Source organism: Falco peregrinus, chromosome 1, assembly GCF_023634155.1.
Source record: "Falco peregrinus isolate bFalPer1 chromosome 1, bFalPer1.pri, whole genome shotgun sequence".
In the NCBI taxonomy this organism is placed as follows: domain Eukaryota; kingdom Metazoa; phylum Chordata; class Aves; order Falconiformes; family Falconidae; genus Falco; species Falco peregrinus.
The window spans coordinates 54,474,680-54,495,381 of record NC_073721.1 but is presented as its reverse complement, the minus strand read 5'-3'; the positions used below and the strand labels follow the sequence as shown (position 1 = coordinate 54,495,381).

At 50.2% G+C, this 20,702-nt stretch overlaps 1 protein-coding gene and 3 long non-coding RNA genes across 4 annotated transcripts; 1 reads left to right on the top strand and 3 right to left on the bottom strand.

The window, feature by feature from the left end:
• Nucleotides 1–757: 757 nt before the first annotated feature.
• Nucleotides 758–19,894, top strand: LOC129785167 (uncharacterized). Its single transcript, XR_008748793.1, has 3 exons — nt 758–1,126; nt 19,462–19,569; nt 19,668–19,894. It is a non-coding gene; the product is annotated as an uncharacterized LOC129785167 (long non-coding RNA).
• On the bottom strand, nt 12,251–13,032 carry LOC114011368 (cyclin-dependent kinase 9-like). Its single transcript, XM_055814216.1, has 2 exons — nt 12,909–13,032; nt 12,251–12,440 (listed from the first exon to the last, which is right to left on the bottom strand). Exons 1-2 carry the CDS (start codon nt 12,998–13,000, stop codon nt 12,263–12,265), a joined length of 270 nt encoding a protein of 89 aa, XP_055670191.1. The 5' UTR covers nt 13,001–13,032; the 3' UTR covers nt 12,251–12,262.
• LOC114011369 (uncharacterized) lies at nt 14,246–14,701 on the bottom strand. The gene is made up of 3 exons (XR_003553225.2): nt 14,540–14,701; nt 14,379–14,432; nt 14,246–14,279 (listed from the first exon to the last, which is right to left on the bottom strand). It is a non-coding gene; the product is annotated as an uncharacterized LOC114011369 (long non-coding RNA).
• Nucleotides 17,577–18,914, bottom strand: LOC129785165 (uncharacterized). Its single transcript, XR_008748788.1, has 3 exons — nt 18,221–18,914; nt 17,796–17,862; nt 17,577–17,695 (listed from the first exon to the last, which is right to left on the bottom strand). It is a non-coding gene; the product is annotated as an uncharacterized LOC129785165 (long non-coding RNA).
• Nucleotides 19,895–20,702: the final 808 nt, after the last annotated feature.

The following is a 20,702-nucleotide window of genomic DNA, read 5'->3' as shown; positions in this document are numbered from 1 at the left end:
TCTGTCCTGACTTGTTCAGGAGAAGCCGAGAGCTTTGCTGCTCGTTTATGTTCATCGCGCGAGAGGGAATTGGAGCTGGAACGTACTTTGGCCTCCGTCTCTCTGCAGCAGAAACAGGCAGAGAAGGTAAGAGTCACCTCTGCTTATGCTTCACCAGCAGCTCTGCCTTTGGCTATTTGCTTGTCAGTACACTAATGTTTGCATTCTGTAGTCCCTGCTCGGAGAAGAGGCAGAAATTAACATTCTGAATTGTTAATTAACCTTGTAAAGCCCTGTGTTCTCCATGGTCAAGGCAAACTTCATTCAGGTTTCTGTGACCACTAATCATATGGTCCAGTTGCTGTCTTCAGATCCGGCACCTTACTTCATTAGTCTTGCCAGCTCCACGCAACAGAAGTGCCACCGAGACCTTGTCTCAGGAGGGTCTCCGTCAGGCACACACTTCAGTATTGATATTCATCCAGAAGTCTGCAGAAATGACCTCGCGTTCAGTTAGTAGCATCGCGTTTGAAAAGGCTGAGCAGATTTATTCCTGGCAAATTCAGGAGGTTCTAAGCCAACCTGTCCTGAAGGATTTTGCCAAAGTTCTGACGCTTTCCACTTCAGCTGATGTGCTAAAGGTGAAATATTTTGCTGAAGTCTGCAGCTGAATCAGTCATTTCTTTTTTTCTGCAGCGTAATGAAGAGTTAATGAAGGAGCTAGAAGACCCGAAACAGGAGCTGTACAAACAAAATGTAAGTCCATTTGCTGCTTGTTACTGCAGAGTAACACTGCTCTTCCCGGGAGAGCCACAAAACATCACAAGGGGCATGCACCACAGGTGGTGACTTGGGAGGCTGGATATTCAACTTAAAAAAAGTGACTGGATGTGATGTTTCTGTGATTCTAACTGTTACGACTAGCTGGATTGTAAACTTCTGACATGTACTTGCCCAGACCCATAGTACATACAGTGATGCTGCTTTAATTTTGGTTTGTTTCAGCAAAAGTAGTGAGGAAATGAAGCTGCAGAATTCAAAGCTGTCACGGAAGTTTCGCTGCCTGGTTTCCCAGGACTCAGCCTTGCAGTTATATATAAAGGATTGGCGTAAGAAACTGGAAATGGCTGAACGGAGGATCCAACAGGTGCCCATACTGCTTCCAGGCTGTGAGGGTAGATCACACTGACCGTTGTAAGACTTTGTTTCTGAGAGTGGGGGCAAGGCTTAACTCTTGTTCTGAAAGGAAGGCACAAAACCCCATCAAGGCATCCTCTTGGTCAAAGGCCTTCAGCGAGGCCTCTGAGGAACAGAAGGTCTGTTTGAAGGAGCTGGAGAGTAGACTGAAAGCTGTTGTGACGCTGGTCTGCGAAAAGAATGTTGTACAATATGAGAGGGTGACTGAACATACAGCGCGTGATGATACGATGGCTTTTCCTGCTTTGTATCTGTTTGGCATTTTGGTTACGCAGCTGTCTCATGGTCTCACTGAGAAGCCAGTTGAATAGGGGTGGTGTTTGTACCCACCCTTGCAGAAGGTGAATTGGACAATGGTAACTCGAAGGTCAGCTGGGGAAAGTTAAGAGAAGCAGCCAGTTAGGAAGGGAATTCAGGAAGCCAGCTGTTAGCAGTTCAGAGAGCAAGCCGGTGTGAACCTGAGCCTGTGAGGGAAGAAACTGCTCTTTTGTTTATTTTTGGTTTTGGGGTTTTTTTCCCTCCCCAGTCAGTGGCTTAAGTTACCCTTGAAATAAAGGCAGCTGCTCCTCTTCTGGGAAAAGTACTGTGTGCCAACTGACATGCTCCAGACATTGGCTTTAAATTCCTGACGTGTTTGACAACTTTTAAAATCACAAGCTTTTAGACCATCTGACCTGGCTGTGTAATACAGACTCTGGAAATGCACAAAGTTTCTGAGCCAGATTTTTAGATTAAGAAAATAGGTTTTAATCAAAGAAATAGTAAATACAAAATTGGTAGGGAGGAGTTGTCTAGCTCACCCTGTTTTACAGGGCTAAAATCTAATCTTTTTGATTTTAATCATCTTCTCCCCTCCTCTTTTTTTTTTTTTTTTTTTTTCATTAAACATCACTGTGAGTTTGGAGCACTTTAAGGTGCAACATGGATCATGTGTCAGGTTACTACTATCAGGGGAAAGGCAATGTAGAAGTGGCATGTTAACATTTTGCCATGACTTTTTGATATTTCTTGGCAGTTGTCAAATCAGGCAGGGAGTCTGCTCTGGATCAAAGTGATTTCAAAGTCCAACTCCAATTGCAATTTAAAGTCACTAACAGGAAGCCTCAAATGAAGCAGTCTATTTCAATCTCGTTCCTAGAGCACACATGCAAAACATTAAAAAGACAGCTGATTTTCATCAGCTGTAATCAGCAAAACTTGCTGATCAGCAGCTCCTACTGGACAATGACAGCTAAGCTCAGACCTCACAGAAACGCACCACTCTGCCAGCCAGCAGGGTGCCTGCTATACGAGGTTTGCAATTCCTTACACAGATATGGCCCCTACCACACCTTTCCCACCTAAAAAGAGAAGCGCTTAAAAGTTTGAGAACAGCACATGCAATATTTCTACTTTACTGGAAACTGAGGTCAAAGTAGATCTGGGTGAAAACTGGAATTCAAACAAAACACAAACGACCGATATGGCTACAAAAATATTTACCTTGGGTACACCAGCCATGCAACCATCACAACTTGTTTAATCACACAATGAATTAAAAATTAACTTGTCAGTGTTTCTACTCATACCTGTTCGGACAATAATCTACGTGCTGTAGAGGACTAGAGTAACTTCAAGTTCCTGGTCCTGGGCCAAACACTTCTACCAGTTCAGTGAACTTTTAAAAACACATCATCACCAGATACCTGCCACTTTCATTTTTATTTCATGGAAGTGACTGAATATAGAGAACGGCAGGCTTGAGCATCAGCTGTCACTTTCAAAAGTATTTTTTACAATACAAATCCATAGAAGAGAATGACATATAAAAGCTACCGAGTGTTTTAAAGCAATTTCACTGGAAATGGAGCCAGGCCAAGCGCACTGAGCGTGCCAGTCACGCAGCAGGGGCACACCACGTGAGGTAGAAGCGAGGAGGTGGAAGAGCAGCTCAGGGCCACCCCGAGTGGAGTCCCAGCTCTCACAGCACGAGCAGTTACTGCCATCCACAGAAAGCCAAGCAAGTCTCCAGCTGGAGCTGTATCATCAGCACAGAGCTGCCACAAACCATCGCAAGCCAACTGAGAGGGACAGCTAGAGGTCCTGACAGGAGGGAACTGGCTGTGCACAGCTCCGCGCTCAAAACCCCCTGCTTCAAAGTCTCTCCAGTGTGGGTTTATTTCAAGCCTCTCAGGAGTTTTCCAATAGGGGCAGCATTCATTGCCACAGCACACCCATATCCCAGCAGGACTGACCACAGCTTTTTCCAGCCAAGGTGCAGCAGCATCCTAACTCTATAAAACTGTTTTCCAAGAGGAGCATACCATCACCCCTCGCATCACAGGCGGGGACAGAGGCCTATGCTCAGCTCGAGGACCCCACTCCCAGCACAAAACACCAGCCTGCTCAGCAGTGAAGGAGGGCTGAAAAAAAAGCTGGCAGCCAGCCCAAGAGAGAACCCCGCAAGCTACCTTTGGTCCTGCAGATTTCTATGAGGTTCACCACGTTCTCATGTTTGAGCAGCTGGAGGACTTTAATCTCTCGCAAGGCTGTGATGGGGAACTGGAAAGGAGAAAGAAAGGATGGGGATTAGGGGTGCGTGAGACCAGGCCACCCCTGCCTAGAGAACAGGAGACACGTGACCATGGCAGCTCGGCAGGGGACCTGCTTGAGCAGCACTGTCCCAGGTCACTGAAGGCCAATCAGAGCTTTAAAATAAAACACCCACACCAGTACTGTCCACATTTATTTACCATCAGGGCACCACTGCTGAGGGACATTCCTTCACAAGAGAGTGTTTGTGTGGTGCTGAGGCAGGCATGCAGGCACCCCTCCCTCCTCTCCTCATCTTCCACATTTGTAATGGGACATGGTACGGCCTGGCTCAAGCTGCAGAGCAGCCTCCCCAGCTACTGCCTGCGCTGTTTAAGCTGTTACCTCTCCCCCCAGCTTCTCCCATTTCTTGCACACCCCTGAGCACACGCCCTTCACACACTACCCGGCTCCTCCACAAACAACAGCCAGTGTGGAGCCCTGCGCCTGGGGTGGGGATAACAGGGTTTTGCACGGAAGGAGGAACGTGTGGGCAGCATCACCTCCCAGCAGCTGTCCCATGCAGCCCAGTGACCACACAGGGACTGCACCACACTGCTGCCTTTGCAGCCAAAAAGGCGATAACAAGCCATAGGCCTTGGCAAAGCCACAAGGCCCAATGTTATCATAGTATCAGCAGGAGAGGAAAAAGGCCACAGGGCTGGGATCCTGTCCACACCCTTACAGGTTCAAGGTACAGCATATTATAGCTGTAAATATTGTGAAACACATTTACTCTGTGAAAACACATCTATGCCGTCCCAAACATTAGCCTTCAACTACAAACGCGCACCGCGCACCCCGCACCCAGGCCTTCCCAAACACAGCCCAGCCATGTTCCGGCACTTACCCCCTTCTTCTGCCATGCTGCTGCAGTTACCCCCTCCTTCTCATTTTCCATCAACACTTTTTTCAATGCTACTGTTATTGATTTGTTAATAAGTTAAGATTGATTGACTTTATTCGATTGATTAATTGATTTTATAAAATCATTTAATAAAATTAAAATATAGAAGGATAAGAAAAATTTTAAATGAAACTTGTAGCTGCACAGTAAAAGCTGTTATGAGATCTTCTGTACATCCTGTACCACGGCTAGAAGAAGGGGCTAGAACCATTGTTAAAACTTAGGTAATAACTTTAGGGTTTGAAAGGTTCCTTTGTATTTGACCAGTCTTCTGTATGTAGAAGTGTATTGAAATGTCAGAATATGAGATGAATGGGAACTGGGGAGAGTCGACTGGAACAGCTTGTAGTTACCTGCCAAGAAATTGTGAACTTTACTAAAAGGTAACTCCGGCAGGGGGAGATCGCGACCACCGACTCATATACCACCTACCCAAATCGTACCCCAGACCCATTTCTAGACCTTTCTAAGCTCTACTGCGCAGAATCGGATATAGGAGGAGAATATGTTAATGACTTATGGGAAATATTATGATTACGCATGAATATTTAATGAATATGTATGAATAAGTTCTATATATGGAGTTTGATTTTGAGACCTGGTATGCGTTGATCGTGAGAGGACTCGCTCACGCACCCGGCCGTCAATAAAGAAGTGTCTGCTTATCTACATCACATTGGTGTCGGTAAGTTCTTCATTCCGAGATATCGGTAACAGTTTTGGCGACCCAGATGGGACCTCGCTGAAGGAGACCGGAGGAGTCGGGGACCTGATCGGTTCCAGCCGGCACCGAGGATTTCTCGGGGATACCCATTGATCCCCGATCCGTAAGGCTCTTCGCGATGTTCCCTGGATTTTTGGTAAGACACTTCTTTTTCTAATTGTAGTAAGTGGGTTAGAGTCCCACTAAAGTAAGTGCCCTAGAGGAAGTGGGTAGGAGTCCCACTATAATAAGTGTATGGTAAGGAGTGGGATGGACTCCCACCAGTGGGTTGGAGTCCCACTGAGTAAGTCTGCCTGTCAGACGCGTTGAAAGAGCTGCGCAGGGTAGGACTAGGAGTCTGCCCGTAAGACATAAGTGAAAGCTATTGCAGGGTTGGACTAAAAGGATCCTTGTGGAACTGGAAGCCTAGGCGTCTGCCCGTAAGACATAAGCGAAAGCTATTGCAGGGTTGGACAAAAGTGGAGACAAGAGAAACTATATGCTATAGTGTTCTCTAAGGTAGTGCCTCTAACAAGAAGTTAGAAGAGGTTTTTGGGTTTTTTGTTGTTTTTGTGAGTTTGTGTATTAAGAAGAAAATTAAGAGGTACAATATTGTGTTATATGTTTGTTTAAAGTAACTGTGGGAAAGTGTGAGTGTGGCTGTAAGGGTGAGACGTGTAATTGAGAACGAAAGCGAGTGTGGAGTGTGGATCCGCGGATCAGAGTGACAGAGCTGAATAATTGTGTATTGTACTGTGAGTAATTACACCATGGCAACTAAGTTAACCAGGTTGTTTAAAAGTAAAAGCATGGGTAATCTTGCTGTAAATGACAAAATCCCGAAAAATTCTTTGTTGGGATGTTTATTGGCACATTGGGGAAATTTACATGATGATCTGCAGAGCCAGATGATTGAGTATTGTAATAATTTGAGTATTGTAATAATTGGTGGCCTTTGTATATATTGGATGATCAGGAAAAGTGGCCCACGAACGGGACGCTGAATTATAACACTATTCTGCAGTTAATGCTGTATTGTAAAAGGGAAGGGAAATGGAGTGAAATGCCATATGTGGATTTGTTCTTTTACTTGAGACAAAGAAAAGACTGGCAGGATGAATGTAAGCTAACTATTAGAGATAATTTGGTAATGGCTATAACTTCTGATAATAAGAAAGTGAAAAAAAAATGTTGTTCAAATTGTGAGATTGGGAGTGGATATAGGAGCGACATTTTTTTTATTAAATACCTGTAAAGGAAAAACTGGAACAAAAACAGGCCATTCTTGCAACCCCGGATTTGAAATTTGGAAATAAGATAATTACACATGAATTTTTGTATGTACCAGAATGTCCGATACCCTTCTTAGGAAGAGATTTGTTATCCAAATGAAACGCACAAATTGTTTTTGACGAAGGAGAACTTTTCTTGAAAATACCTGAGTCAAAAACGGGAGAAATCCTGATGATACAAGAAAAAGTAAAGGAACAAGAAATTCCACCGGAGGTGGATTTGGCAGTGATCCCTACTGTATGGGAGACAGATATTCCTGGTACATCGAAACTAGCAGAACCTGTTAAAATAGATTTGAAGGAAGGCGCAGGAACAGTGAGAATTAAACAATATCCAATCAAACCGGAAGTGAGACAGGAATTGAAGAAATTGATTGATAAATTTTTGGGAGTATAAAATTTTGGAAGAATGTGAATCTGAGTATAATACTCCTATTTTACCAGTCAGAAAACCTTCGGGTGAATATAGACTGGTACAAGACTTGAGCGCAGTAAATCAAATAGTTAAGGATATTTATCCTGTAGTAGCAAACCCTTATACACTGTTAACAGCACTGAGGGAGACTTATCAGTGGTTTACAGTGCTTGATTTAAAAGATGCTTTCTTTTGTATACCTTTGGAAAAGGGAAGCAGAAAACTGTTTGCTTTTGAATGGGAAAATCCTCAAACCGGGCGAAAGATGCAGTTGACATGGACTAGATTACCCCAAGGATTTAAAAACAGTCCAACTATTTTTGGAAATCAATTAGCAAAGGAACTTGAAATCTGGAAACAGGATAAATCAAGACCTGGGCATTTACTTTTACAATATGTGGATGATATATTGATTGCTACATAAGAAAGATTTATTTGTATACAGGTGACTATTGACCTTTTGAATTTCCTGGGACTAAATGGGTATAAGGTATCCAGGAAGAAAGCCCAAATAGCCTGCCAGACTGTGATATATCTGGGCTTTGAGATTTCAAAAGGACGACGACAATTAGGAAAAAATCGCAAAGAAGCTATTTGTGGTATACCTGAGCCGAGAAATATTCATGAACTCAGAACATTTCTGGGAATGACTGGGTGGTGTCGCCTTTGGATCATGAACTATGGGCTAATAGCTAAACCGCTGTACGAGGCCCAAAAGAACTCTCCCTTTGTATGGGGCCCACAACAACAAAAGGCTTTTGTAGAGTTGAAACGTGCCCTAATGTCTGCACCTGCCTTGGGACTGCCAGATCTAACCAAAGATTTCCAGCTGTTTGTACATGAAAGACAACACCTTGCACTGGGAGTGTTAACCCAGAGGATAGGAAGCTGGAAATGACCAGTCGGATATTTCTCTAAACAACCGGACACAGTGAGTAGAGGGTGGCCAAACTGCCTTCGAGCAGTGGCCGCAACAGTGATGCTCATACAAGAAGCTCGGAAATTGACTTTGGGAAGAACAATAACAGTCTATGTTCCACACATGGTGATAACTGTCCTAGAACAGAAGGGGGGCATTGGCTGTCCCCCAGCCGAATGATGAAATACCAGGTGGTATTGATTGAACAAGATGATGTGATTCTAAAGACAACTAACCTGGTAAATCCTGCAGTGTTTTTAAGTTCCATACAGGAAGAAGGACGACTGGAACATGATTGCTTGGCTACCATCGAGTATGTTTATTCCAGTTGTGAAGATCTGAAGGATGTGCCATTGGAGAGACCAGATTGGGAACTGTATACTGATGGAAGCAGCTTTATGGAACAAGGAGTTCGATACGCCGGATATGCGGTAACAACAGAGACTACAGTTATAGAAGCAGGAGCATTGGCGAGTACCACATCAGCCCAAAAGGCAGAACTCATCGCTTTAATTCGAGCCTTAGAACTAAGCAAAGACAAGAGAGTAAATATCTGGACTGATTCAAAATATGCCTTTGGGGTAGTGCATGTCCATGGAGCTTTGTGGAAAGAGAGGGGATTATTGTCCTCTCAAGGATCAAACATTAAGCATCAAACAAAATTTTACGATTATTGCAAGCAGTTCAAAAGCCAGATCAAGTAGCAATCATGCACTGTAAGGCACACCAGATTGGGAATACAAAAATAATAGCTGGGAATAATTTAGCTGATAGAACAGCAAAAAAGGTAGCAAAGAAACAAGCATTACAAATGGCAATAATTCCTTCTAAAACAGTAACCCTTCCTAGGGAAAAACCGAGATATTCAGAGGAAGATGACAAATTGGGTCAGTTATTAAATGCTAAGAAAAACTTAGCGGGATGGTGGGTAACTCCTAACGGATAAGTAGTAATTCCACCTCTTTTGATGAGAGAGATAATTCAAATGAGACACCAAGAATGTCACTGGGGGGCAGAAGCCTTAGTAACATCTTTACGAAAGCGAGTAATACCAGTTAAAATGTTGGGAATAGCTAAAATAGTAACTGCAAAATGTGAGGTGTGTTTGAAAAACAATCCAACGATTAAGAAAAAGGTTCAAATGGGTAGGCTGAAGTCTGGTACAGAACCTGGAGACTATTGGCAAGTAGATTTTTCAGAGTTGCCTAGATACAATGGGTACCGGTACATCTTGGTAGGGGTTGATACTTTTACAGGATGGCCAGAAGCCCTTCCCTGTCCCACCACACAAGCAAAAGAGGTTGTAAAGTGGTTATTACAAGAAATAATTCCGAGATTTGGAGTTCCTATTGGAATTTCCTCTGACAGAGGTCCACACTTTGTTGCTGAAGTAGTACAAAGTGTTAGCAAAGCATTGGGTATTAATTGGGATTTGCATGCGTCTTGGAGGCCACAATCTAGTGGGAAAGTGGAAAGGATGAATCAAACTTTAAAACGACAAATAAGTAAAATTTGTCAAGAAACCAGTTTAAAGTGGCCTCAGGCACCTCCATTGGCGTTATTACGAATCGGAGTACAGCCAAAGAGTGGAACCTCAGTCAGTCCTTATGAATTATTATATGGAAAACCATATGAGTCTCCAGAACCAAATCCAAACATACATGTGAAAGGAAAGCAGGATGTATATAACTATTTGCTTTCTCTATAAAAAACTTTGACTGCAATTCGGAGTGCAGTAATTTGGAATAGACCTTTATCCCTGGAAAATTCAGTGCATGATTTCCAACCAGGAGATTATGTTTATGTGAAGACTTGGACCTCCGAACCTTTGCAGGAGCGCTGGAGAGGACCTTTCCAGATACTGTTAACCACTTTTACAGCTATCAAAATTGCAGAATCGGATGCTTGGATACATTATACTCGAGTGAAGAAAGCACCTACTCCATGGAAGATTGTTAATCGTGACCCAGAGATTTTAAAATTGACACTGAAACACGTCTAATTTTTATACTGGATTTTATTTTGGTCGGTAGTGTTGGTGGGATCATGGGCTGGCTTGGTGGACAGGAACAAAAGACAAGTAGAAACAGAACAAGTGATTGAAATTCCCAAACAAATGGCTGAGGAAAATTTGATGGTAGGATTGACTACAGAATTTGCCAATTTACAAAATGTCACGCAGATCACTGCTTGTTTGCCAATACCGAGGGCAGTAGGTGAATCTATTCCATGGGGAATTTTAACCATGAATCTGGAATATAAAAATGAGATCACCTATTGTGAACAAAGGCCAGTAACTCAATGGTATGAACAAGTAAAGGTTATTAGAAAACAGTGGAAGTCGCCAGGTAAAGAAACAGATTGTAAAAAACTATTGAATCATGATTTTATAACAGGATCCCGACCTAGTGCCGTAGCTCTAGTTCTTTTTCCTGGGGGTCCAAATCCCCAGTTAGGATGGTGTTCTTATGATGAACAACTTAAAACCAATGTGGGCAGAAGTATCATGAAATGGAAGCGTAACAAAACTGGCCAAGGTACCCAATTAGTAGAACAATGGGACTCTATATGGTCTATGTCCATATTTTCCCATTTTCAGTATATGGCAAGAACTTCTTGGTGTTTTACCTGGGATGGAAAAGTTTTTTTCCAGTATTACCCTGGGTCAATGATAGGTCAACTTTATTGGGAGAGAAGGAAAATAAAATAGTGCCGTGCTGGAAATGTGAAAACATGTATGATTGCAGTAATGCAGACTTAGTAATCCAAAGAATTCCTCCGTTGGCCGCTGCTTTAAAATATGGTTGTTTTTGTCGAGGTCTTAAGAATACTCTCAATTTAACCAGCAGTTTTACAGTTAGAAAAGGAACTTTGTTTAGTTGTAGAAAATCTACTATTCAAAGTCCAGGACATTTAGTTTGGGCATTAAGTGATGGAACCTGGACAACACACTTACCATTAGATGGTAAGGTGAAACAAATTACTTTAGGCATGCCAACATTGTGTCCAGTTTGGAAGAAATCACCATTTAAAGGATCTTTAGAGAATTTAGAATTGAAACAAATAAAGAGATCTGAGATAAATGATGATATTTGGAATGAACCATCTACAGGAGTGAAAATTGGCTGGGCACTTGAATCACTTTTAAATCCTATAGCTTCATATAAAAACAGAGCATGGCTCTATCATTTAACTGGTCAAGTGGCAAAACAAGCAAACATTACCAAAAAAAGGGTTTAAGGAATTGAATATACAATTACAGGCAACTTCCAGAATGACTTTACAAAACAGAATGACACTAGATATGCTCCTACTTAAAGAACATGGAGTATGTGGATATGTCAAGGATAAATTGGACCACTGTTGTATCCACATTCCAAATGTCACTCAGGATGTGGAACATGATCTAGACCTATTGGGAAAAATTGAAAAAGAAACTGAAACAATTCAAAAGGATATGTCAGAAGATTGACTTGGGAAAATTTTTAACAAACTGGGATGGAATTTGAGCTCTTAGATACAATCTATAATTAAGACTTTGTTTCTGTTACTAATTGTCTTTTTGATGAGCATGCTAGTATATGCATGTTTGAAGAAACAGTTTACCAATAGAATTGCAGTAAATCATATGATTATGAGAGAAGTACCAACTATTTTACCAAGACATGATCCATCACCAAAATATGTTGAAACAAAAGATATATGAATAATGTGAAAGTATTGAAATAATGATTTTCAACACTTTCAAAGGGGGGAAATGTTATCGATTTGTTAATAAGTTAAGATTGATTGACTTTATTCAATTGATTAATTGATTTTATAAAATCATTTAATAAAATTAAAATATAGAAGGATAAGAAAATTTTTAAATGAAACATAGCTGCACAGTAAAAGCTGTTATGAGATCTTCTGTACATCCTGTACCACGGCTAGAAGAAGGGGCTAGAACCATTGTTAAAACTTAGGTAATAACTTCAGGGTTTGAAAGGTTCCTTTGTATTTGACCAGTCTTCTGTATGTAGAAGTGTATTGAAATGTCAGAATATGAGATGAATGGAAACTGGGGAGAGTCGACTGGAACAGCTTGTAGTTACCTGCCAAGAAATCGTGAACTTTACTAAAAGGTAATTCCGGCAGGGGGAGATCGCGACCACCGACTCATATACATACCACCTACCCAAATCGTACCCCAGACCCATTTCTAGACCTTTCTAAGCTCTACTGCGCAGAATCGGATATAGGAGGAGAATATGTTAATGACTTGTGGGAAATATTATGATTACGCATGAATATTTAATGAATATGTATGAATAAGTTCTATATATGGAGACTGATTTTGAGACCTGGTGTGCATTGATCGTGAGAGGACTCGATTGGTGTCGGTAAGTTCTTCATTCCGAGATTTTAGTAACACTACTTTCTTGCCTGTCTGACAATGTTTGGCTCTGAAAACTTGCCTGTAAAACCAGAATGAAATCACTGAGCAGCACAAGGCAGAAGGGACGCAGCCAGGTGCTCCTGGCCAGGAACACCAGCAAACAAGACACAAAGACAAGACAACCGCTCTGTGCTGACCCACCATCCGACCCAGCCACATCCCGTTCGGACCAAAGGCCCTCAGCAGCGGCCGAGCCAACCCAGCCCAGAAGCCCCACAAGGATTTTGGCTGAAACTGCACGTTTTGGGCAAAGGTGCAGGGCCCCGCCCTGCCCGTCTCCAGAGTGAACTCTGCTCTGCCAGAGCGGGGCGCCGGGCCAGGGAAAGGAGGGCTGAGGGGCCAGGCCGGCCCCGGCGGCCGGAGCACTGGCCGAGGAAGGCAGACCCAAGCAGGGGGCGCCCGGGCCCGGGGCGGGCGGGCCTCGGGGCTGAGGGGGCCGGCCCCGAGCAGCAGGCCCGACGGCGGGGCGGGCCGGGCACTCGCTCACCCGAAGGTTCCCTGCCCGATCTTGGCGAGCTTCTCGTACTTGGAGACCTCATCACAGAAGGGACACTCCACCATGTTGGACCGCTCGACCATGGCTGCCGCGGCCGTCGCTACAGCACCGCGTTCCGCCCCTCCCGCGCACGTCACAGCCCCTTCCGCAACAACGCGGCCCCGCGAGGCCTCCAGGGACTGGGCAGTGGCGGCTGCCTCAGGGTGCCTGGGTGGGCGGAGCTTGCCGCCGCCAGCCCCGCCCCCGCCAGCCCCACCCCGCCCCTGCCGCAGCAGCCCCCTGCCCCCCGCCTCACCGCCCGGGGCACACACCGCCCCTGGTGCTGGTGGCCCTAAAGCATGTCACCGTGTCACCGTGTCTCCTGCGTGCTGAAACCCGCCAGGGATTCCCCAGCCTTTCTGCTCCCTGGCTCCTGCACCCAGGGGCTGTGGCGAGGGGACCCCACAGCCAGGGCAGGACACGGGTCCCGGGGGGCACAGACGTGCCCGGTGGGGGCTGCCGTCCCCCCGGCGATGCCTGCGTCAGGGTGCAACACGAGCATCTTGGCGTTGGGGGTGTCTGAAACTGGTCCCCAAGGCGGGGGGCACGGGGGGGCCAAGGCCAGAGCAGCAGCGGAGATGGCTGCTGGCATCCCGGCCACGGCAGCCACCAGGTGCTGCCTGGGAATGGGGGACAGCACAGACACTGCAGCCTGCCAGGCCCAGGCCACCTTGTCCTGCGTGAAGACACTCCTTCCTCCAGGGCACCCCAAGGTCCCCAACATTAGGCAACAGCCAGCGGCAGGGGGCTCCTGCTGGCAGTGATGCCGTCTGGTTGTCACCCCACGGGGCCGTGAGGGCAGCGGCTGAGCCCCAGATGTGCCTGGTGCTCCCTTGTCTGCAGGGCTGGCGCCGTCCTCTAAGGCTGACAACCTGCTCTAGAGATGGCACCCTCACCCACAGGGCTGGCACCCACGTTCAGGGCTGGCACCCTCCTCTAGGGCTGTCACCCGGGGGGTTTTGGGTGTCAACATCTGCTGGGCATCCCCAACCAGCACTGGGGCACATGGCCCAGGGGGGGTCCTCGAGGGAGGGAGCACCCCCCACCAGCCCCACCTTGGTCTCCTCCAGGCAGCTGTAAACGAGCCAGAAGTACTTGCTGAACTGCTCCTTGCTGATGGGCTGCCCATTGATGCGGATCCGCTCACGCACCTGCACCAGGTGAGGGGAGCTGGGGGGGGGCAGAGCAGGAGAGGGGGGCACAGTCGGGCACAGTGCCACCAGCCCCCCCAAACCCTCCTGACCCCCCCCACACTCACCTGTAAAAGCCTGCCTTCAGCCCGTAGTTGTGGAGGATGCACTCAGTGAAGGCGCACACTGAGCCCTGAGGAGACAGCAGCGTTAACCCCCCCATGCTGGGGCAAACAGAGCCAGAGAGGCTGGAGGCCCCCCCTTGCCCCCCAGCACTGCCCATCTGCCTCACCTTGCCCTTCATCCCCGTGACATGGATGATGTTCAGTCGATCCAGGTCCTCGACCTGCCAGAGGTCAACCACCCTATAAGACCCCCAAGGCAGCCAGCACCAAGCATGGCGGCACCACTGCTGGGACAGGGGACGGGGTGATGGGGGGACCCCCTCCTCACCTTCATCCCGGTCCGCTCCAAAAAGCCCTGCATGGCTTCCAGCTGGGTCTGGGGGTCACTGCGCTCCCGCTTCACCTGCTCCAGGTCGCTGGCATTGGTCTGCAGGGTGTTGAGGATCCGGATGGTGTCCTGGAAAGATCCCTAGGGGCGGTCAGGATGGCGCCCATCACCACAGCCTCAACCGCCACAGCCCCAGGGACCAGCCCAGCCCGATCCACCCCATAGGGTTTGGTTCCCGCAGCCGTGCCCGCTGGCTGCCGCCATGGCCCCGCAGTGACATGCTGGCAGTGCCAGCACCTGTTTGGGGGACGCCGCGGGGACGGGCTACTTAGGGGCAACGGGAGCCACCTCTCCACCGGTGCCCCTTGGCCCCGCGGGGGGGCACAGGGCAGCCCAGCACCCGGCACCCACCCCTGCCCGGCGGGACAAGGCCACCCATGGGTGCGAGCAGGCGGCGCTCCAGTGCCAGCATGCCTGCCCGCCGGCTCTAACCGGGGCCGCAACCGCAGCAGCGGAGCTGCACCTGCACAGTGCATCTGGCACAGCCGCTGCGCGGCACGGCCGCTGCCGGGGGCCACCGAGCCCCCCGGGCCCGCACGCTTGGCCCTACCGCAGTGGGACCTGGCGTAAGACAAGCCAGTGGCCCCGGTGCGGGGACCCGCCGAGCAGCCGGACCCCATCCAGGCAGCAGACCGGCACCGGTGGCGCATCCTGCCCTGGTGAGCGTGGGGCAGCTCCGGGGGTTCCGCCCCGGCCCCGGCCCCGGGACCGCCGGCGCCCCCGCGGCGCCCGGCAGCCGCACGGGCTCGGGATGCCCGAGGCCCCGCCCGGGACGCGGCGCGGCTGCTGGCCGCGTTCCCGGGGCTGCTGCGGCGGACGGCGGTTCGCAGGGCGACCTTCGGGCACCGGCCGCCCCCGGCAGAAGGCACGGCGAGCGGCGGCCACGGGACCCCCCCCGCCCACCCGGGAGCCCGCAGGCCGCTGGCTCGGGAAGGGGCCGCCGCTGCCCTCCCACGCCCGGTACGGCGGGACACCCCCGGGTGACCCCAACCTCCCCGTGCCCCCGCCCCGCGCCCCCGGCGCGAGGTCCCGCTGCCCGCCTGCCTGCTGCTAATCCGTGGTACCTTTTGACTCAATAGCAGTTGGGAGGGGAGGAACAGCGGCAGGTCCAGGCTGCTGAGGGCAAGCCCTGGAGGGCACAGTCCCTCACACGAGCCCTTTGCAGCCTCATTCCCCCTCCCCAGGCTGGAGCAGGGTCCCCAGGACAGCATCGTTGCCTGGTTTGGCTGCTGAATGCAGCCACCACGGGGGATGGAGCATCTCCCCCCAGGGAAGGGGGGGAATCTAGGGGTCAGGCTCCTGCTGAGGGACTCTGTGGGGTCCCAGGAGCACCCCAAGAGTGGTGGGTACAAGGCAGGAGAACAGCACAGTGCTCTACACCTCCCCTTGCCAACAACTCCTAGAGGAGCAGAGGGAATCAGTAGGGCATGCAGAGGGTGAGGTGCTGGGCAAAGGGGTCAGCTCTGGGGCAGGTCCACAGTGTGTCAATATGGGGCTGCAGCCCCCAGTGCTCTGGGGAACCAGCTGCTGTGTGAGGCCAGCCACGAGCACCAGCCTGGTAGCAGCAGTTCAAGCCCGTGCCTGTCCTCTGACACAGCAGCAGCATCCTGCCCACCGCTGGCCGCCCTGAGCTCGGTTCCCCTCGGTGCTTCTCCCTCCGGTGCTTCTCCCTCCAGCACCACGACGGAGCCAGGTCCCACCTCCAAACTGCAGCCAGTTTCCAGCACGGTGCCGGCCTCGGAGAGCAGCAGCACCAACCACAGCATCGGCAGCACCCAGAGCACCCCCTGCTCCACCAGCAGCATGGCCCGAACCCCCCCCGCCCACCCAGTCCCCAACTGTCAGACGTGGGGACCCAGCCCAGCCCCATTAAGCTGTTTTTTTGCCCCAAATCTCACGCCGAGCCTGGAGGGGGCCTCCGTTACTCATTAAGTGAATGCTTTGGCCCCCCAAGGGCAGCCCACGCCGGGGGGGGGGGGGGGGGGGGGGGCACCCTGCAACCCCCCTGGGGTCCCCTGCTGCTGGGTGCACCGGGGAGGCGGAGAGAGTACCTACCCCCAAAGCCTCCCCCAGGGCTCCCCATCAAATGGGGGGGTGGGGGGGTGGGCAAAAGTGGGTGCCCCCAGGACAAGACCCAGCACTTGGGGTGACCCCCTGCACCTCTCCTGGGTCCCCCCAAGAAGGCAGTGGGCACCACCAGGAGCAGCAAAATGTTTATTAAGGGGGGTGAGGCAGTGTGGGGCTGCTGGTTCCCCACGGCGTGATGGGCAGAAACCACACACACTCCCAGCTCCCCATCCAAGTTACAAACTATTAATAATAATAATAAAAATCTCCCCTATGTTAAATTAGTCCACACCTCGCTGTGGCTTGAGGCTCCCACCTACCACCCCCTCAAAACTCCCTCTACGCCCCTGGGCGCCTGGACCCTGGCACAGCCTGGGGCAGCCCCCCCGGAGGCCAGGGCCCCCCCAGCCAGTCCCACCAACGTGGGCTGGGGGCAGGGAGCAGCTCCCCCATGGCCAGTGTCCCCCCTGCGGGGGGCACAGGCAAAAGGCACTGGGGTGAAAAGGGATGAGCCGGGAAGGGTCTGGGGGTCCCACGTGCCCCCCCCCAGCCACCTCCGAGCATCATCTGGGGCAGAACCGGCGCTTCAAGTAAAAAGAGGTGCAAAGCCCTGCGCACCCATTACTGGGAGAGTGCGGGGTCCAGCAGCCGAAGGACCCCCCTCCCCCAAGTGCAGGCTGCCGGTGACCAGGACGTGGATGGCGGCCGCCTCCCGCAGCAGCACAGCCCCTCTGCTGGCGGCGGGGTGGGGGTGAGCCCCCACGGCGGTGGGCGCTGCCAGTCAAGGGTCCCGGCCCTGTGCCACCCACCTCAGTGCCTGGGCCAGGCAGGGGAACACGAGGGCTGGGGAATTGAGGGGTCTCAGGGCTGGGGGGGCCAGGAGCAGCTGCAGCAGGCCCCCTTCCTGTAGGGGGGCTGGGAGCCAGGGGTCCTGCCCCTCCTTTTCCTCCAGTAGCCGGGTCCACGTCCGCTGGTTCTCCAGGCAGCGGGTCAGGGAGTTCTCCAGCGTCACGTTGAAGTTTTGCTGGTCTGGGAGAGATGGGGATGGGGGCCAGGGATTAGGGGGAGCCAGGGAGGGGTCGGGGATGAGGGGCGGGGCCGGGGAAGACCCCGGCTCCCCGGCACTCACCTGCATTGCTGGCCATGGGCACCTCCGTGAAGTTGGGGCAGAAGACAGCGTAGTCAAAGTGGCAGGGCTGTGGGGAGAGGAGGGGGGGGTCAGCACTGAGGGAGCCCTCAGGACCCACCCACGGGATTGCCACCAGGACCAGTCCCACACTGGCAGGGTCACGGGGGCTTGGTCCAGGCAGGGGGTCACCTGATGTCCCCCCCCGCACCCAGAGCTGCAAGACCCTCGTGGGGGGCACAGAGGTGGGATACACCCAGGGACAGCAGGGTGGACAGACTGCACAGCATCAGCTCCTCTTCACGGCTCCCCCCACCTGCAGACACTGAACGTGGCCAGTTCGGGCCACGTGCTGAACCGGCGCCCGGCAGGTGTGGGAGTTCTGTAACAAAGCTGTAGGGAAACATCTGCAGGCTTGCAGGTGTCACCTTCTGTAGCAGCTCCGTGGTGGCTGAGCTGCCACACGAGATGTCAGAGCCGAGTTAAAGCCAGCAGGCGCTTCGCCTTGAAGAAAGTCCTTTCCCAGACAGAAAGACCTTGCCAGGACATCCCCGCTGAATGCAGCCTGTGGATTAGCCCAGCTGGGACCCCGCTGGGGAAGGCCCCACTCAAAACACTCTGTCGAATTCAGTCTGGTTGGTGGCGGCCGGGTTCCTGCCTTGGAATGGCTGCTGGGCCATGCGCCCACCCCTCCTGCGCGGTGGGGCCAGGTACTCAAACATGGACTGGTTGTGGGTGGACAGCATGTTTTTGAGGTCCGAGGGCATGGGGTCGGACCAGAAGAAGTCGTGGTTCAGCGCATCATTGCTGTCAATCCGCTGGGCGGGATCCAGCACCAGCAGCTTGTCGATGAGGTCGAGTGCGTAGGGGTCTCCGACGTCGGCTTTCAGGCAATCCTTCACCTTGCGCTTCTGACCCTTGGGAAGATCCAGCTTCTGGTATAGCTCATATTTATCCATATTTGGCCAAGCCTGGGAAGGGGCAGGAAAGCAGGGTTGGGAGGAAATAGTTACAGAGAGGACAAGCCATTTTTGATGCGAACACCCTCAGGCAAATTAGGGTGAGGTCTGCAGAGAGAACAATACTATTTTATAACCTCCAAACTGGCAGACCTTGGTTGGATTAAGAAAATAGGTTTTAATCAAACAAATCGTAAATACAAAATTGGTAGGGAGGAGCTGTCTAGCTCAGCCTGTTTTACAGGGCTAAAATCTAAGCTTTTTGATTTTAATCTCCTTCCCCCCTCCTTTTTTTTTTTTTTTTTTTTTCCCCATTGAACATCACCGTGAGTTGGAGCACTTTAAGGTTGCAACATGGATCATGTGGCAGGTTGCTATCAGGGGAAAGGCTATGCAGAAGTGGCGTGTTAACATTTTGCCATGACTTTTTGATTTTTCTTGGCAGTTGTCAAATCAGGCAGGGAGTCTGGATGCAAAGCAGTAGTTGCAGGTGGCACTGGAGGAGAAGGCAGGCCTGGGAACCCGGGTTGCTCAGGGCTTGTGCAAAATGACATCCAGATCTTCATGTCTGTAAAGAAACTTGTGTGGCAGAAGAATGCAGCCTGAGCTTTGCATTAACACTGGTTTCTTCAGGCTTTATCCCTGAAGCAGTCACTGCCAAATTTATTTAGCCAATATGATTTTCTTGTGTTTTATTTTGTTTTGAACAGCTCTCAGGGTCAGTTTTTGAGCTCCAGGCAGAAAGAGATCTGTATGCAGAGAAACTGAAGGAGGTGCAGAGAATGTGGCAGCAGTAGGTGCAGCAGTTCTCTGAACAGGTAACACCAGGGGCAGCATCACAGCTGCTCTAGACAAACACAGGCAGGAGTGAATGCACCATGAACGTTGTTTTAACTTTTATTGTGTGGCCTTGCAGGTCCGTGCAATGGCAGAAGAGAAGGAGGAGCATATGGCCTGAGGAGACGATGACGTGGACTCCTGAGTTCAACCAGAAGACCTTTTATTAGTCCAGAACCCACGCTTATAATATCCTCGTTTGCTGTTCACGCGCCCCATACTAAATTATCATTGGTTAATCAATACTGTTCACACACGTCTTGGCTACATATAATTGGTTAATTACTAAGCTGCAAATGCACTGAACTTCTTGCCTTTTTTTTCTGTCTTCTTTCTTATCGCTGTGGGTTTCATGTTCTCAGCCAGCCGCCGAGATGTGGCATCGCGCATCCGCTCTGGCCTTGCTTCATACCCCATCTTTCTCCCAGGCGTTCAGCCAACCTTATCTTACTTTCTCTCTTCTTTAGCCTTCAAGGCCCTTCACAGGCATCGTGGCCTCCAGCACTGGCCATAAAGCTCTCTACACTTCCCCCGTCTTTATTTTGAACAGAAACAACATTAGAGGTTAAACTACTTTTGAATCATTATACAGTTCAGCATACAGGGAATAATGGTCAACATAACTACAATTGCCAATAACAATATTCCTCCACGTGTTGTAAACTCCTGCAACCGTCTGGTGGTTCCCCGAGACTTGAAAAGATTCCGCAACCAATATCCCAAAAGTTCATGTCGTAAGCCCTGTGACATGTCCTTCAATTTTTGTAACTGACTGTGAATCGATGCGGAACGGCCCGGAAGGTTCATACAACACATTCCTTAGCGCTGTGCACTATAGGCTACTGCAGAGGAACGAAGCTGGGTTAATTAGCATTGGTAATATACAGCTGTGGGCTGGCTTCAGGGGCGGTGGGTTGGCTGGTGTAGACAAGGTGCAGCTGTGGCTGGTTCTGTGAAGCGGTTGGGCAGCCGAGGAAGAAGCAGAGAGGGTGAGTGTGCCCTGGATGAGGCGAGACTAGAAGGCAGCAGAGGGACTGCCATGGAGAGTGTGATGGTAAAAGACCTGGTTGCAGCTGGCTCCTTTGGAGAGTGCTGCGACAGGCTACTCTCTGCT

Bases quoted from the DNA above. Each gene is read 5' to 3' on its own strand.
- LOC114011368 (XM_055814216.1), bottom strand. From the start codon at position 13,000: ATGGTCGAGCGGTCCAACATGGTGGAGTGTCCCTTCTGTGATGAGGTC. The intron at 12,441-12,908 runs GTGAGCGAGTGC...CTGGTTTTACAG, and splicing joins ATCGGGCAGGGAACCTTCGG to GCAAGTTTTCAGAGCCAAAC.